Source organism: Sceloporus occidentalis, unplaced genomic scaffold (assembly GCF_023333645.1).
Source record: "Sceloporus occidentalis isolate IW3139 unplaced genomic scaffold, rSceOcc1.0.p SCAF_5, whole genome shotgun sequence".
In the NCBI taxonomy this organism is placed as follows: domain Eukaryota; kingdom Metazoa; phylum Chordata; class Lepidosauria; order Squamata; family Phrynosomatidae; genus Sceloporus; species Sceloporus occidentalis.
The window spans coordinates 160,163,994-160,181,595 of NW_028316985.1; the positions used below are offsets into that span (position 1 = coordinate 160,163,994).

Sequence of the window (17,602 nt, forward strand, 5' to 3'; positions counted from 1 at the left end):
AGAGGGAGAAAACTGTATTGTATGGGCCAGCAATGTATGAATTGCATTGGTACAAGATTATTGTAATGGAAACCTTATCTGACTCCTCTGTTACCGCCATGTATTGTCTTGGTCCTACTGTTTGGTGTTTTTCTGTAGTTCTGGTTTTTTGCACTTGCTCCATATATTGCTAGACATATTTGTGTTCTTTTGATTTAAAGAATCAGAATTTGTTAGTCTCACTATCTGCTGAGGAGGATTGATCTGTGGACAGGGGTGAGGAGCTCTGGATGGAAAGAATATTTGAAAATATTTGAAAAATGGTTGAAAAATGAGTTTTGAGTGTTGAGAAAACCTGACAATAAGAATCCTGGACTGATGAGAATCTTTGCAGTTCGAGACTTACTTTGCTCAAAATTCACACTCAGTTGTTTTGCATTGATAATTTCTGCATAAAAAAGTATTTCAATGTAGTAATATTAATTTTTGAATAAAAAGTGCTGTTTCTTCCACAGAAAATGCTGTAATGGGGATTTATTCTGCATAGAATTTTCATGGTTGATGTGCATAAAAACCAGCATTTTCTGGTTTTTATTAATATTCTGCATTGAAATAATATCTTCCAAGGAGAGAACACTGTTTTCTGAGCAAAACAATCACATGGAAATGTTGCATCCCAAACTGCAAATAGCCTTTAAACACTGTGATTTTTGAAGAGTTTCTCACAGTGGGAAGAAAATTGCTGAAATTACGTTGAGAAGAAGCTTAGTGAAGAATTACTTCCCATGGCAGCTGAGGGATTGTACTACAATGAATGCACTGGAAATATATTACTTAGCAGACGAGAGTTAGAAAGATAGCCTTTCCAAGCTCTGGCAAGACAACAGGCTCATTGCTGCAGTTACAGTTTTGGTTGTTTTTTTTAGAGGTGGCATTATGCCTCATAATTGTAGCTCCTAGAATCGTGGTGGCAAACCTATGGCACACATGCCAGAGATGGCATGCAAAGCCATTTTCCATGGCACACAGAGAATGGCGAAGAGGAAGAACAGGTGCGTGCCTGTTCCTCCTCCTTCCTGGCTGTCCCAGACCTTTCACTGCCTCCAGAAAGGCAGCTGAAGGCCTGGGAGGGTGGGGGAAAGAAATACTGCCCTGCAAGTCTCCCCCCCCCCCAATGTCACACCCACAGCACCAGCTAACACCCTGTGCTGGAAAACCTATTAGTTTGGGCACTCCGTCCCTAAAAGGTTTACCATCACTATCCTAGAATGTGTGTGCCCATCTTTGCCCATTCTGTTTTGTTTTCTCTTTCCCCCTAAGCCGAAAACTGCCTTCCTCCGAAACACCTTTTGGGTCATCTGTGGCAAAGAGAACCCCTTCTCCTCCCTGGAGCATGTGTGTGTGTGCACACTTGTGGAAATGACACTTTGGAGCATGCTCAGAGAAGGTATTTCTATGAAGGCAATGAGGATTTGTTTGTCTCCTTTTGATAGCCAATTTTGCATTGGGCCCACTTTAATGTGCTTTTAACCCCTTGTTGTGCTCTGTGTGTGATAACCAATAGCAAATGGGCTTGCTTTTCTGGGATGCCACCACTTTAACCATTTTGGGGATGGAAGCATATAAGACCTACTTGTGATAAGGCCCTGGGTAACCTTGGGCAAGTCAACCCTCTCAGCCTCAGGCAATGGCAAACCCTTTCTGAGCATATCCTGTGATAAGGTCACCATAAGTCAGAAACAACCTAAAGGTACACAACAACATAATTTATTTGCACAGTTTTTAAATTTCAGTTGAATTAGCCCCTTTGAACACTCCACTCTAAAATGGGAGGCAAAAATAAATGGCTAAATAATATCTATGCATATAAAAAGTAATTTTTGAAGACTGTCTAACACAGCCTTTTGAATACACAGGTGACTGATTATCAGAATTGCATCCTAACAGAGTCAGAAAAAAGAATTTATGAAGATTTGTGCTAAATGTTCCTGTAAAAATGCTTCTTTACAAATGTTTACACAAGAGTTCTTTAATGGAAATCAGAAAAAGGATGTACATTTTGTAGTGAAGTGTGATTACTGATTTTCTCAGTACATTTAGTAGAAATGAAACTTCCTTCCCCCTCCCACACTGTCTTTTATGAGCACTGCTCTCTTTGCACAATGGGATTCTGCAGCCAATGCCAGGCTGAACTGTTTAAAAGAATGATGTAAGCAACCTCGGTTGTTTTGCATACTCAACAGAGCAATAGTCTGCAAACAAAGCATAGCTTGTAACAATGCAAGGCTAAGTCAGACTTTCAGACTGGAGACCTAAGTGCTCTTACAGAGACACTCTGAGATCAGTGAAGCTACTCAAGAAGTAAGATGCTGCCCACTGTGAATAAGGACCACAAAATCTGACCTTCCAGAATAATAAACACTTCATTCAAGGATCCTAAAGCACTTTACAAACACTGGTTCATTCCGCTGGAGAGCTTATTCTAAACTTGCCACTTTAGAATAAACTGAGATGAAACATGTTAAAGATCTCCCTCAAACAATATCGACAAAGGCTCATTCCTCTTTCAGAGGGAATTAAAATAATTCTCTCCTCCCAAATAATATGAAAAGAGAAAGCTCAGAGTTTTATTCTTCACCGACAAACTGTAAACTTGATTGCCCCCACAAGTGTAATTCCTCTCTCCCCATGCTCAGTATCGTAAAAGTCTCAAAGAAACTTTTATTGTGTCTTGAAATATTTTATTTATTTATTTTTTAAATAGGAAAGATAGAATAGGAGGAAAGAGAGCAAAGGATGGCAAAGTCCCTTTCTAGGCTAATTCTAATAATATGGGTCAAAATGTCAATCAATCTACAATTAAATAGAAAACAAAAAAATGCATTCCTTTTCTAACACAGTACAAAAAGCACAAGAATATAAATTACCAGTGAAAAATGAAATAATACTTCAAAGCAAATGCGGAAAAGAACACGGTATTTACAGAGTACTTTTTACAGAATGATGGAACACTGGAGGTGATGGTAACCCCACAGATTTAGGGTGTGTTGATGAATAGTTTCAAACTAGCATGAGGCAGGATTGTATTTGTTGGGCCCTATAGTCTGTGACCCCATGATATGCTTTGTTTCATTGGGGCAGCTGCCGTTATCAACAGATGTTTCGGCAATAAATAATTGGTATCATCTCAGAAAAAGCCCATCTACCTGGGGTGAGAGCATAATGCATACAAACACTGCTCCACTATTACAGTCACATTAATCTCCCATCTATCCAGGTTTCTTGGGGAGTTTACTGCAGGTGTTTATCCTGGGAGAGAAGCAGACAAATGCTCTCAAGTCTGAGGTCTTTGTGGGTCTTGTCAAAGGGGTCAGCCTCTGACATAAATTTCTGTCTGAGGCCACACACCAAAAAGGAAAGGGAAAGAAAAAGGGGGAGGAGGAAGAAAATAACCAAAACAAATTCAGAATCACATTTAAAAACAACAACAACCACACCACCTTTTAGCAGTGGGAATTTGTAAGACTGCACCAAAATCCTCCCACGTGGTCAAGGCATGTCTGGTATCCTCTGCAGCCTGGAAGGATTGCCAAAATTGTCCCCAATACCCCAAATGGAAAGAAGAATCTACTTCTGCTTTTGAAAAATAGTTTTCTTTACAAAAAAATGTTAAAGAGTGCACAAGGGCTGTGTGACTTTTTTAAAAGTGTCACTCCCAGGGCCCTTGCACTACACAATTCTAGGACTATCATTCCATTTTTACTGCCATGGCACCATCATATAGAATCCTGGGATTTGCAGTTTAGGGAGAGACATTTAGAATTTTCATGGAGTGATTTAGTACCTCATCAAGGTCTGTGAGGTCTAGTGCCAAGATTCCAAAGGATGTTGCCATGGCAGTTAAATTATAACATAGTTCTATAACTATATAGTGTGATAGGGTACCTGGAGACTTTCCAGAGAGAGTAATAGCTACAAAAGCAGTCTGCCTACCCTTGATTCAGGTCCTGACCCAGCATCAGTGCTCAATAATACAGAACAAGCACATAACAAAAATCACTAGTATGACACCCAACACTATCACTCCAAGGAAGCTGTGTTGGTGCTAAACTAATGTCTGGGGTCAATAATGGACTGGATGAGGGCAAACCAAATTGAAGGTAAATACTGACAAGATATGGATGGGAAGGGTATTTGATCCGATTTAGAGCCAATTCAAGCTCTCATTAGACAAAACAAAACAAAACCAAGGCCTGTTACAGACTGCCAAAATAAAGCTGCTTCAGGTCTCTTTGGCTGTATGCTGTTTAAATGATGCATGCATCCTAAGAATCCGGAAGCTGCACCAAAGCTGCACTCCAGTGCTTAGGAATGGAGTGTGGCTTTGGCGTGACCTTCGGACTCTTAGGACCCATGCATCATTTAAATAGCATACCTCCAAAGAGACCCGAAGCAGCTTTATTTTGGCAGTCTGTAACAGGCCCATAGCAAAAATCAAAAACACTCCCTCTCTCCCCCCTTCTTTTGCATGCTCCAAAAGAAGCTTGTAAGTGACTGCATTTCTCAAAGGAGTTCCCTTGGGCAGGAGTTTTGTGCATGTATTAGAAAGCACATGGTATTCTCAGTCAGGATTCTCATCTTGCAACATGTGAACCAAATCAAGTCACTAATATTTTCTATACCCAGAACACGAGGCACTTACAGCGCTGGAATCATTGCCCAAATGCTTCAGAAGCACGGAGGTGGGATAGCCAGTCACGCTTCTGAATGTCACTGAAGCGCGTCCCACTCTTTTCTCAGCGACAAATCGTTTGCGGAACAGCCATTTCTGTAATAACAGGAACTTCCATTATTAAAAAATGGCTGCTCCGCAAACGATTTCTTGATGGGAGAAGAACAGGATCCTTCAATGACACTTCAGAAGTGTGACCAGCTACCCCCACCTCTGTGCTTCTGAAGCATTTGGGCAATGATTCTAGCGATAAGTGCCTCATGTGATAATCTCCTAAGAATTTGGTCACCGATGTAAATGGAAACAGAATAAGTGGTCACCTGTGTAAGAGACACTAAAGGTAAAGGTAGTCCCTTGACATGAATACCTCGTTCTAACTGACTGTAGGGAGTGCTTCTCATTTCTGTTACTAAATCAAAGAGTCAGCATTGTTTGAAGATGGCTCTGGTAGTCATGACTGCACGGAACTCTGTTACCTTCCCATCAAAGTGGTACCTATTTATCTACTTGCATTTGCATGCTTTTGAACTGCTGGGTTGGCAGAAGCTGGGACGAGTGATGGGATTGTCAGAACTGGCATATTAACCACTAAGCCACCACATCCCCTACCAATAGAGACACTACCATCTGTTAAAACACGATGCATCTCAGTATTAAATGTGGCAAATACAGGTTTCAAGGGCAGACACCTTATGCTTCATACCAGTAAGTCATGCAGCCTTGCATTGATCATATCTTGCAGGTTTGTTTTGTCTTCGAGGCCTATGGCTTGTTTGTATTGCCACCTTTCTGGCACGAAGGGCCATTTCATTTCCTTTGCCTCTTTGATGAGAGTCTTCAAGTCATCAGGGAGCAAAGCTGAAAAGGTCAAAGAGCAGGTAAGTGATTCAGCCACCAAGGTAACAAGGTGACAGCTAACTTGCTGAAAGCATTCCCTTCTCCATTTTGCTGTTATGCATCTACAAGTTATCACTTCTTACAGCAAAAGACTTACAATGAAAGGTTGCCTATCACTGGGTGACCTTCAGTGATCTACCCTGAAGGTAAACTGGGGCTGTCTGCCATGAAGTGGAGGAATGTTGGGAAGTAAAGGAAAGGGATTGCTTTGCAGGTAGAAGTGAAAAACAGGAGAGAGAGAAAAGGACAGAACAAGAATCATAGAGTTGGAAGAGAACACAAGGGCCATCTAGTCCAACCCCCTTCTGCCATGCAGGAAATCTCAATCAAAGCATCCCCGACAGATGGCCATCCAGCCTCTGCTTAAAGACCTCCAATGAAGGAGACTGCACTACACTCCGAGGAAGAAGTGTGTCCCACTGTCGAACAGCCCTTACTGCCAGGAAGTTCCTCCTAATGTTGAGGTGGAATCTCTTTTCCTGTAGCTTGCATCCATTGCTCCGGGTCCTAGTCTCTGGAGCAGCAGAAAACAAGCTTGCTCCCTCCTCAATATGACATCCCTTCAAATATTTAAAAAGGGCTATCATATCACCTCTTAACCTTCTCTTCTCCAGACTAAACATCCCCAGCTCCCTGAGTCTTTCCTCATAGGGCATTGTTTCCAGACCCTTCACCATTTTAGTTGTTCTCCTTTGGACACGCTCCAGTTTCTATGGCTTAAACAGAGCTTGGATTATTTCCACCCATACTAAATATAGGCTGGCGATGCTGGGAGCTACAGTTCAAAAAGTAATATGCTCAGGCTTTTGCTTTGGAGGTGTTAGTTTAACAGCCTGATAGCTGGATTTTTTGTTCCAAAAGTATTACAGGCACAGAAACCTTCCTATTGATTACACCTACACATTAATCTAAGAATTCTGGGCAACATTTTAAGGATTGCAGCAGACTTCCACTTGTGCTGAAGGAAGGGATGGGATGGGAGCTCTTCTGTTTCTTCCCTTCCTCTACAGTTCCCATCCCATCCCTTCTTTTGTGTCTGCTAAAAAAACTGTCAAGAGTTCAGGTGACCCCCTGGAACAGTGCTGAATAATCAAATCACTGAATGTTAAACCTGTGAATGTGGAGGGCTGACTGTGTATGTATGTGTGTATAGTATATACTGTGTATAACTTTAAATATCAGGTGTAAGGATTAAATACCCTAAAGGCACCAGATGTTTTAGAAGCTAAGCAGGGTCAGCCCTGGTTAGTATTGGATGGGAGACTGCCAATGAATACCATGTTCTGCAGGCTATATGAGAAGAAACTGGCAAAACCATCTCTGAATATTACTTGCCTAAAAAAAACCTATGAAATTCATGAGGTCACTGTGAGTTGATACACACACTAGGGAGAAAGCCATTGCCTTTATATGCATCAGGGAATAATGAGTTTGTCTACCATGTTTCATCCTCTCCCCAGATGCTTTCTCATCTTACAAACTGCAAGGAAAGAAAGAGATAGCTAAGAGGATGTGCAAGATAATTCATTTTCAACAATGTGCAATTACAGCAAGAAGATTTCTGAACTTTTGCTATCACTTCAGATGTTGATGAGAACTCCAGGAACCAAGGGTTTATGTGTCATTCCTCCTGAAAAATAAGTCAGGAGGATTTTTTTTAAAGACATAGCTCAGACCCAGAAATGCAAGGTCCAGTCTTAATAGAATTTGCTACAGAATGATGCAGACCTTTTGCTTCAATAAACTATAATTTTAAACTGTTCCTAATGAATAGGATTTTTTAAAAAAACCTTCAACCTTTACAAGAGCTCATGTTAGTAGGAAAAGCTTAGAAATGTCAAGAAATGAGGGAAGGCTGAGGAAAGAGCAAACGATGGGAAAAGAAACTGGAAGGTACATCCAAAGTGAAATCCTTTGTTTGTTTAATTTGATGCTTAAGGGAATTGAAAGCAGGAGATGGATTTAGCTCCTAAGTAGCCCTGGGATTTAGAAATTGGGAAGTTCATCCTGAGATAGATTCAATACTGCTGAGATATGTTCAGCACTCAGGATAGCTCTTTAATGCTTCAAATGAAAACCTGGAGTGGATTCACTGCCCCTCAAGACAGAAGGCACTAGCCCTCAAAGCCCCTCGCTTCCTATTTCCAATTTTCATCTCCATTCTGATTAGTGAATAGTCTATCCTGGAGAGTAATGGGCTTGAATGCAGTTCAGACAATTCCCTTGGTTTAAATTATTGCCATCAAGGATATTGTACTGTTGATGTAGGTGATCACTGCCACTGCAAGCTTTTAAAAAGCAACTGCCAGAGAAAACACATCTACATATTTAAGTCACCTGTAATGGAATAATCCAGTACAATAATTTTTCTCTCTTTATCTTGCCCACCCACCTACCTGGTTATACCTATAAAAGGCCTATTGATATCAATGCAAATTAAATTAGTTTTATTAATTTCAATGATTCCTATAAATACACTGTAAAAAAAGTTTGACTCCAACCCACTGTGACATTACTGTTGTTTGTTTCTTTCAAGGATGATATATTTTTTCTCTTGTCTTAGTCCAGGACTGCAGAGCTAAAGGAAACTGAGCTGCTGATGTTTTACTTCCTAAAGAAGTTTACCTGAAGGACCATGTCTAATGTAGTGATTATAAGGGCACTGATGCACCTTATCTGGAACTAAACTGATTATTTATCATGCTCTGCAGCACTTAATAGGTGGAATACTAGTAGCAGCAGAAGAATGAAGTACCTGATTAGTAGTTCAATAGCCCATTCTAAAGATAATAAAGCTGAAAGGAATTTGTGATGAGGAAACAAAAGTGCCTTTTGTGGGATGAAATGAAAGGAACCCCAAAGAAGACAAGCACGCATCTTTACATATAAACTATCTTCCCCAAAGGCAAAGCACTACAGATAGCTACAGTCATAGCCAAAGGAAAGAGAAAACTGTAATAAACAGAAAAGCTGTAAAAACCAGAATAAGATAGGTTTAAATTTTTTTCCAAGTTCTGCACAAAGGAACTGGTACTAGTGAAACTAAGATGGGAAAGAACACATTTTATCTAATAATAATAATTATTATTATTTGTATCCCACCCCTCTGAGAACAATCGGGGCGGCTAACAAAGTTAAAAATACAGCACATATAATATCTCTGGTGCCCTCCCCTCCTTAAAAAGTATTAAATCCAATGCAGAATTAAAAACAAACAAACGAACAAACAAAAAACACACAAGTTAAAAACTGATCAGAAGCAAACAATCAATGGGAGCAGCAGTATCTTATTCCCAGACGTTTTTCTGAGTCCGGGTTCTCTATTCTCTATCTCAGAAAGAAAAGTTTAATTTGTGTATCATGGCTTTCGTCTTTTAACAAACCAACAAAATTCAGATAAATCTATTTAATTATATAATATCTTGCTTAATAAAGACCTGGGTTGCATGGCCGTAAGAAGACAGAAGAACACACTACTGGTAAAAACAAATTCAGCACTGACAACCTAATAGGTATCTAATTTACAGCCTCAGAGCTTTTGGCCATATGAGATTATGTATTGACTAAATTTAGAAAGCTTCTTACAGAATAGTAAAACTGAACTTCTCTGCATACATACCTTCATACATACATATTTAACTGAGCAGGGCTTACGTCTCTGTGTTACTATTAACATACAGTCTGAGTCACCCTTATCTGAAATGCTTGGGACCAGAAATTTTTGGGATATCAGATTTTTTTGTATTTGGGAAAATTTGCACATGTTGTTGTTGTGTCTTCAAGTAATTTCTGATTTATGGCGACCCCAAGGGATTTTGCTAACAAGATTTATTTAGAAGAGGTTTGCCACTGCCTTCCCCTGAGGCTGAGAGCATGTGACTTGCCCAAGGTCATCCAGTGGGTTTGATGTTGAGCTGGGAATTGAACCCTGGTCTCCAGAGAAGTATGCCAACACTCAAAGTACTACACCATACTAGCTGTCATAATGAGATATCTTAGAGATGGGACCCAAATTTATGTCCATTTATCCATTTATGTTTCGTCTACATCTTATATGTATAGCTTGAAGGTAATTTTATAAACAATATTTTAAATAATTTTGTGTATGAAATAAAGTTGCGTACACTGAACCATCAGAAAGCAAAGGTGTCACCATACACATGGACAGTTTTGGATTTTGGAGTAGTTCGGAGTTTGGAATTCTGAGCAAAGAAGACTAAACCTATTTTGGGGTACATTTATCTCAGGGTGGGCAAAGTGAAGGCATCTAAATGTTGTAGAAAATAGTTTCCATCAGTTCTAGTCAGTATAGTCCATGGTGACAAGTGCTAGGAATTGCATTCCAACAACATCTGAAGGGCCACTCTTTCCTTACTTCATCTACTCCTAGAAGAATTCAGCTGTTTTAATCTTCCATAGCAGGAAAAACCCAGCTTTGTGGTACCTTAAGGACTAATGACTGGATAATGGCATGGGTTATTATAGGTTTAGAGCCTACTTGACCACATGCTATAATAAAGTTATTTCTCTACATAAATAAATGGTATTTTTTTCACACAAACTCAGAAATAAAATTCACAAATCATATGGTGTTGCCAGCATTTGCATGCCTTTGTTCAGAATCTGAAATGCCGATGAATTTTCCTTTAACAAGCACTCTCCACCAGCTGATTTTTCAAAACCACTTTTCTAGGTGATGACAACTTTCAAAGATGGAGAATACAAATGAATACCTTGTGTTTGGAGAAACTGTCAAACACCATAGTGATGGGGGCAGACTTCCAGTGAAAGGAAAGCAAATAACAGCCTGCATTCAGAAGTTGCATTATTTTTTTTCCTTTTTATAATTGAAATGTATGTGCATCACCAAACTTTGGGAGCATTGTTTCTCTCAAACGAAAACCGCTCCTTACTGCCTCATGTTTACTGAAGCTTAAAATGTGAACTGACAGCAGTTTGCTGGTACAAAGTAGGCTTCCTTCCCTGCCTGCCTTCTCACTCACATCCCATTCATGTCCTAGAAATCCAGTAATCTTTTGACATTTATCTGCTAGTAGATGGAAAAATAGGGCAGGGTGTGGATAGTAGGCCAGTTGGCTGTCTTATACCCACTACTTTTCACTGGAATCTCACCTCCGTACTGTTGATGCTCACTCTTATTTCCCTTAGGCAGGTCCAACTCTTGTGACAGCTGGTCTAACATCTGCTTGCATTCCTGCAACAGACTGGTCACTCTTTTTTGATTATTCATTATTCTTGCTCCCACTCTGCTGTGAATCTGATGGAAAAGAGAGGAACCTCTGGATGTACGGTGATGAGTTACCTAGGAGAAGACACAAAGCCCAAATGAAAAGGATCCCTTCCAGGCTGAGATATCTTGTAAACAAAAGAAAAGGGAAGATGATTAACTAAAGAATCATCAATTATACGCAAGGCTTAAGCAGGAAAGAATAGGAGAACGACATGACAGGCTCAGAAGACTTTATTAGAGAAGGGTGTGAAATTACACCAGGGTCCTGGGTCACAAACTGTGCAAGACAAACAACTCCGAGTGACTGGAGCATGAAGCCAAAGTCTGCTCCTCAATACAACTGTGAAGGCCAAAACAGTGATATGGCCAGCTAGTCTGTGTGTGTGCACATGCACAAAATCACTTTGTAGGCATGTGACCTCATGCAGTCAACTGCTTTAAGTCAGACCTTCATCTCAGAAAGACCTTTTAACCCTGCACTGCAGCAAAGCACCATGATTTTAGGAACACTTGCTGGGTAATATCACATATTTTTCCTAGAAATAGTAGGAATCATGGTGAGAACAAGCACTGATATTATTACATGCACAACACAGTGGATAGAAAGCTGTCTGAATTTTGACTATCATAGTGATGTGGAATTATATGGCATTGATTGTAAGGGAATACAGTGGGTTCCTATTCACCTCCAAGACCAATTAGGGATCTTGATGTTTAGGGGCCATTCAGGCTACCTTTTGCACCGAATTGTAACCCGAATTAAAAGTGGGAAGTTCCCACTGACGCTGGTTTTTACACACCCAGATCAGGGTTTTGCACACCAGATCAAGGGCAAATCCCCCCTTAGAGCAGATTTTCCGAAAGTGGATTATTTCCTGTTTCTTTTTGGAAAACCCATTTCTTCTCTGCTGCCGGCAAATGTGAACTTGGCCCCGGTCATGATTGGATCAAGTTCAGGGGAGGGATTTAGGTCAGAGGGTGGGCAGTGGGCGGAACATGCCTCCCCGCTCGCACCGGCTTTTTGCAAGCGGCTTTCTCTGTCTTTTTTTAATCATTTTTATTTTTGACAGATTATGCGAATGCTTGTGCTACAGTTTGATACATATTGATAGAATGTGTATGCTTGTGCTACATTTCCCTTTCGTTTGCTTGCTGCCGGCACGGCACTTCACTTTGCAAGTGGCATTTTTAAAAATATATATTTTTGTGTGTGTGTGACAGAATATGCAAATACTCGTGCTACATATGTTTCCCTGCAATTTGATACAATGTGTGAATGCTTGTGCTACATATGTGTGGGAAACAGAGGGAAAGCAGAGAATGCAAAGGAGGGGAAAAAGAGAGATGGCATTCTGGGATGGCAAATGGAGGGAAAGCAGAGGATGCAAAGGGGAGGGAATTTGAAACGACCTGAAGGCACACAACACATGCAAATATGCACAAAAGTTGACAGACTATGCGAACGCTGTCGCCAAGTTTTTTTTAAAAGGAGGGGGGAAAGCACCCATTCTGTTGGCCAATGGTTGTAGGACACGTCACCTTTGATGAAAGTGGAAGTGAATTTGATTGACAACAAAGGAAGCTCCATTTTAAAGTGCTACTGCAAATGTAAACTTCAGCAGGGCAAATTGCATCAATCAAGGTAAAGGGTAGAGGGAACTTTTTTCCGGGCAGATTTGGTACCAGCTCAGCGAACTCGACCCAGTTCTAACCAGAGCAAATTCCCCAGTGAGAATGGGGCCTTACTTTCAAAGCTCTAAACAACCTGGGACCCAAATACCTGAAGAAGAACCTCTCCCTAAACCAGTTTGTCAGTTCTTTGAGAGCTTCAAAGAACATCTCTTCTCCAATTGCAATTATTAAGATACATTATTATTATTATTATTATTATTATTATTATTATTATTATTGGAAATTAGGGAAAGAACCTTTTCTATGACTGTGGAATTTCACTCACAAAAGACATATAACTGGTGCAATAATTTAACATCTTTTTGACACCTGGCAAAGCTTCTTTATAGTATAAGTTCAAGTGTTTTTAGTGAGGCTACCTTGGTTAGTTTGCTCTGTTACTTTACCTATCCATTTTTCTTCTGAGTCTAAACCTGCACATATGGTATTTCTTCTGAGCCTAAACCTATACATATGATATTTTCTATGTACATGTTGAATAAGAAGGGTGATAGAATGCAGCATTGCATAACCCCTTTGCCAACTGCGAACTATTCTGTTTCTCTGTGTTCTGTTTTGACAATAGCCTCTTGTCCCAAATACAGATTTCTCACTAGGACTGTGAAATATAGTGGCACTCCTATGTCATCCATAACTTTTCATGATCTATGCATCCAAACGGTTTGCTATAGTCTATGAAGCACATGCTGATTCTCCCCCCACCCCAGAATTCCTCTGGCCTGTTACAGACTGCCAAAATAAAGCTGCTTCGGGTCTCTTTGGAGGCATGCTATTTAAATGATGCATGGGTCCTAAGAGTCCGGAGGTTGCGCCAAAGCCACACTCCATTCCTAAGCACTGGAGTGCAGCTTTGGTGCAGCTTCCAGATTCTTAGGATGCATGCATCATTTGAACAGCATACCTCCAAAGAGACCCGAAGCAGCTTTATTTTGGCAGTTTGTAACAGGCCTCAGTATGCTCTATAAACCAATTTAATCTAAATTGAGGAATTTGCTATTATCTTGTAATTTTGGGGGAGTATAAGGGACTATGCTCTCCTGTCATTACTATATTATCACTGTCCTAGCATTTGTATTGAACAGTATTTTTTTTTTTTTTGCTGCTAGGGGGAAAGTTATTATTATGTAATGTTTTGGGAGTATATGGGACTATGGTCTCTTGCTTCTATTGTATTACTATTGTCCTAGTATTTGTACTGAACTGTATTTTTTGCTGCTAGTGGAAAGTTGATATTTGATAGTTAGATTAACTATGCTAGTGTATATTTTAATTTAGTATGTTGATACTGTGGATTTTGTTTTTTGTATTTTTCTCTCTATATATTTATATATACTTTCCTTGCTTTAGTAATTAGGTTTATGTTTTGTATTCTGGCTTATGTTTACTGTATGATTATTTTTTGTATCTAATGTTCTTGTTGTAATCTGCTTTGATTCCATGGGGAAAAGGCGGAATATAAATAAATTATTATTATTATTATTATTATACTTGTGATGTGGTCCCTAGTGCCTCTTCCTTTCCTGGACCCTCCTTGCACTTTTAGGTTTTCAGTTTTTGTATATGTTTAGAGTCTATGCTTCAGAATTTTGAGGATAATTTTGCTTGTGTAGGAAATTAATGCTATGGTACTATAGTTACTGCAGTCTTTTCTGTCTCCTTTTTTGTGGATGGGGATGTATAGTGATTATTTCTAGTCTGTTTTGTTTTCCATATTTGTTGACATATGTTGACATAGTTGATTCTGTGTGGATTGTAGCAGTTCAACTGGAATATCATCTGTTCCTGGTGATTTATTTTCTCCAGTTTCTCTTATTGTAGTTTTCATCTTGCTTTTGGGTATAATTTACTGTTTTTTAAAATAAATGCTTATTTAAAGTTTTTAAACTTTGTACATAACAGGGTTTTTTTGGTGTATTTTGTCTTTTTGCAACTGATGTAAGCCACCTTATGCTGGGGGTCATGCTGGGGGGAAGGCAGGATAATCAAAAAAGAAAAAAATACATCCATTTGTTTTGTTTTGACTAGAACTTCCGGATACAACAACTGGACCCAGGTGCACTTAAAATCAAAAAATTGTGAGCCCAGGATTTTATTGTTTTGGACATGGTTTTGAGTATCATGAGAACTGAATGGGGCTCATAATCCTTCCACACAAACATTCTTCATTTCAACATGCAATTTAGGATAGAAGTATTTTTTTTACTCCTGTTAAGCAGCCAAGAGCTGGATAATTGGTCTACACAAATCCCCACATGATGTATCAGCAGATCCCAATTTAAATTTTGCTTACCCTGGAACTATCATGTCTCCATGACATGTAATGATGTGTATGTGAATCACTCTTCCATATACAATCTTCTTGCATAAACAACAGCTGTAGATAATATGTAAAGTGCTAATCAATCTGTATCAACTTGCACATCCAGAAGTAAGATGTAAATTGAGTTGGAGTGATTAGCAAGTAAAAAAGAGAAGCTACAAGAAAGGGAACTGAAGCTTTAATTTTACAGAGCTTTCCAGAGGGGTGTGTGTGTGTGTGTGTGTGTGTGTGTGTAAGCAATACAACATCACATCTTCATTCTTATAATTTTATAAGAAACAAATAAACAAATGAAATGGTCTCTAGAAAGCACAGACACCTATACCATAGTACCTTTGTTAGCCTTTAATGTGCCACAGGGCTAGGGTTGTGTGTTTCTTTTTTTAATTGTTTTGACAGATTAACAACACAAGTGCCCTTCTAGCAATACTAGTTTTATCTTCTTAGAATATGGATTTGAAATTCTGAAAAACCAATTAAAATCCTTAAGCCCTTTCTCTCTCAAGGAAAAAAGAATCCTAATTTTGATTTTCTGTCTATGCTACAATTCCAGAGAGACCAATGAAGAGGAAACAAAGACCTGATGAGTTCCACGTGGAGGCTGCATTTATGGATTAATCCCAACAGGGAACAAATAAACCTCATCCCAGGAGTGTTCAGTGGGGACTTAGCACAGTGAATTGAAAAAGCAATCGTTATTTATGGCTGGTGCTGTTTTGACTTTCAAATAAACATTTTAATTATTTTAAGTGCAACACTGAACCTTCCCCTTTCTCTGGGTGAATCTTTGTGGTAGTCCTAGAATGAATGCAGTGGTAATTATACAAATCTTTTTGTCATGTTAGAAGTCATTTGCAAAACCTCATAGAGAATGAATAATGTTTAAACTACCTGGGGACCTGGCAGCAGCAGGAAGCCCAAAGCTCATTACAAACATTATTTCCTTTTTCAGAGGTGAGGTGGAGGCCCTTTCCTATTAGTATCCAAGTAGAAGATCTATGAAAAAAAGTTTCAGTTCCACAAGCATCATATTGGCCCAAATCCTATTTTAGTCCTGACTAGAGTAGACCCATTAGAACAAAGCAATTTACTTAGATGTAAACAATTGACTAAATGGGTCTACTGTAGTTAGGACTCACTAACAGGTTGCCAGCCATTATAATATAGTGGGTCCTTAGGGTTTGTTTCCAGGACCCCAGTGGATACCTAAATCCATGAATGCTCAAGTTCCATTATATACAATAGCATAGTAAAATGGTGTCCCTTATATAGAATGGCAAAATCAAGATTTGCTTTTAGGAATTTTTTTGTGGAGGATATTTTCAAGTTGTGGATGAGTGAATTCCTTAATGCAGAATCCATGGATATGGAGCGCCTGTACCTAGGAACAGTAGACTGCCATGAGCAGATTCCTAGTTCTACCATCAGCTCTTCATTTTTACTGTACCAGTGAGTTTGAGAAAAGGGCACAGCATTGCTCATGGTGATGTTAAGAAGGAATCCTTGTTAGTCTCACAGACAGAGAAAACTTCTCGTAACCAATTGTTGACTGGTGTGTCAACATGTTGGTAAATCCAATTGTTCAATGGGTCTACACTAATCAAGAATAACTATAAGATTTAGGCCATCTGGTAATTAGTTAATCAAATGAATGAATAAAATGAAAGATGGGAGAAGAATGTTAAATGATAAAATGATAATTAACATAGGAACAGAATTTGAAATGATAACCAGATTGATACACTGAACGTACAGGCAAATACAGATCTCCCACCCTCAATCCAGCACTTTGAAGTATGTGCTTGTTAAAACCACTTTGAACCCATGTCATTACTCTACATTGCAATTTGCATCTACTCCTTCTAAAGAACTAGATTTTGCTCCCTTTGGAACTGAATTGGAAGAGTCCTGTGACCCTGCAAAAGGGTGTGGAATGGAGCACTAAACACATGGCCTTTTGAAAAGGTCTGTTTTAAAATTTAACTTTCAAGTTAATGAGGCTTCCTTTCTTATCAAAATCAGCTACACTGTATTTTATACATACTGTCTTACAACTCTAATTAGAAATTTAACTTAAAACTGAGATTCTAGCTACATAAAGTAATGGAAGCTACCAGTTTATTAGTATGGGTCTGAATGGTATTAACAGGATTAACGTCATTGACTCTATCCATTTATACCTGCTGAGCAATTTTTTTAAACCTTGAAGAATTTTCTCAAATAAATCGTTAGAAACTCTTTGAGCTCCATGCTAAGAGTAACATCCCATGCGGAAAGAAAAATCCTTTCCCTAAAATAGTCCACTAGTTTTATTTTTACGTCTGGTCATGTTACAGACAGCAAGAAATTGGTAGAATATGTTATACATAATGAGATAATTAATCACAGTTTTTGCTTGAGGCTCTTTTTCTATCTTACCATTCTGGTGAAAAGATTAAATAATTTCTTTTTGTGCAGCTAGGTATATGCCAAATGGTACAGCCTGTATTAAAATAAGGAAAACCTAGAGCCGGGGAGAAGAAAACCTCTCCTAAGGCTAGCTTCCTTGTTAATATGCACCAACATGAAAGGGTTTCTCTATACAACTATTCTGTGTGTGTGTGTGTGTGTGTGTGTGCATGAGCGCACACACGTTTGTGTGTGTCTGTGTAAATTGCAAGGGGCTCATTGGCATAAATCTCGGCTGCGACCTCTGAGGTAAACGGGATTTACATTACTTTCTGACAAGAAT

The 17,602-nt window shown here is 39.2% G+C and overlaps 1 protein-coding gene across 1 annotated transcript in view; it reads right to left on the reverse strand.

The window, feature by feature from the left end:
* Window positions 1-10,870, reverse strand: part of ALPK1 (alpha kinase 1) — a 44,976-nt gene extending 34,106 nt beyond the window's left edge. The window contains exons 1-2 of the mRNA XM_089525961.1: window positions 10,742-10,870; window positions 5,415-5,569 (exon numbers count right to left, since the gene is read on the reverse strand). Of these exons, the coding sequence (XP_089382087.1) occupies window positions 5,415-5,569; window positions 10,742-10,859 (273 nt within the window). The 5' untranslated portion in view covers window positions 10,860-10,870. The remainder of the gene's footprint in view (window positions 1-5,414; window positions 5,570-10,741) is intronic.
* Window positions 10,871-17,602: the final 6,732 nt, after the last annotated feature.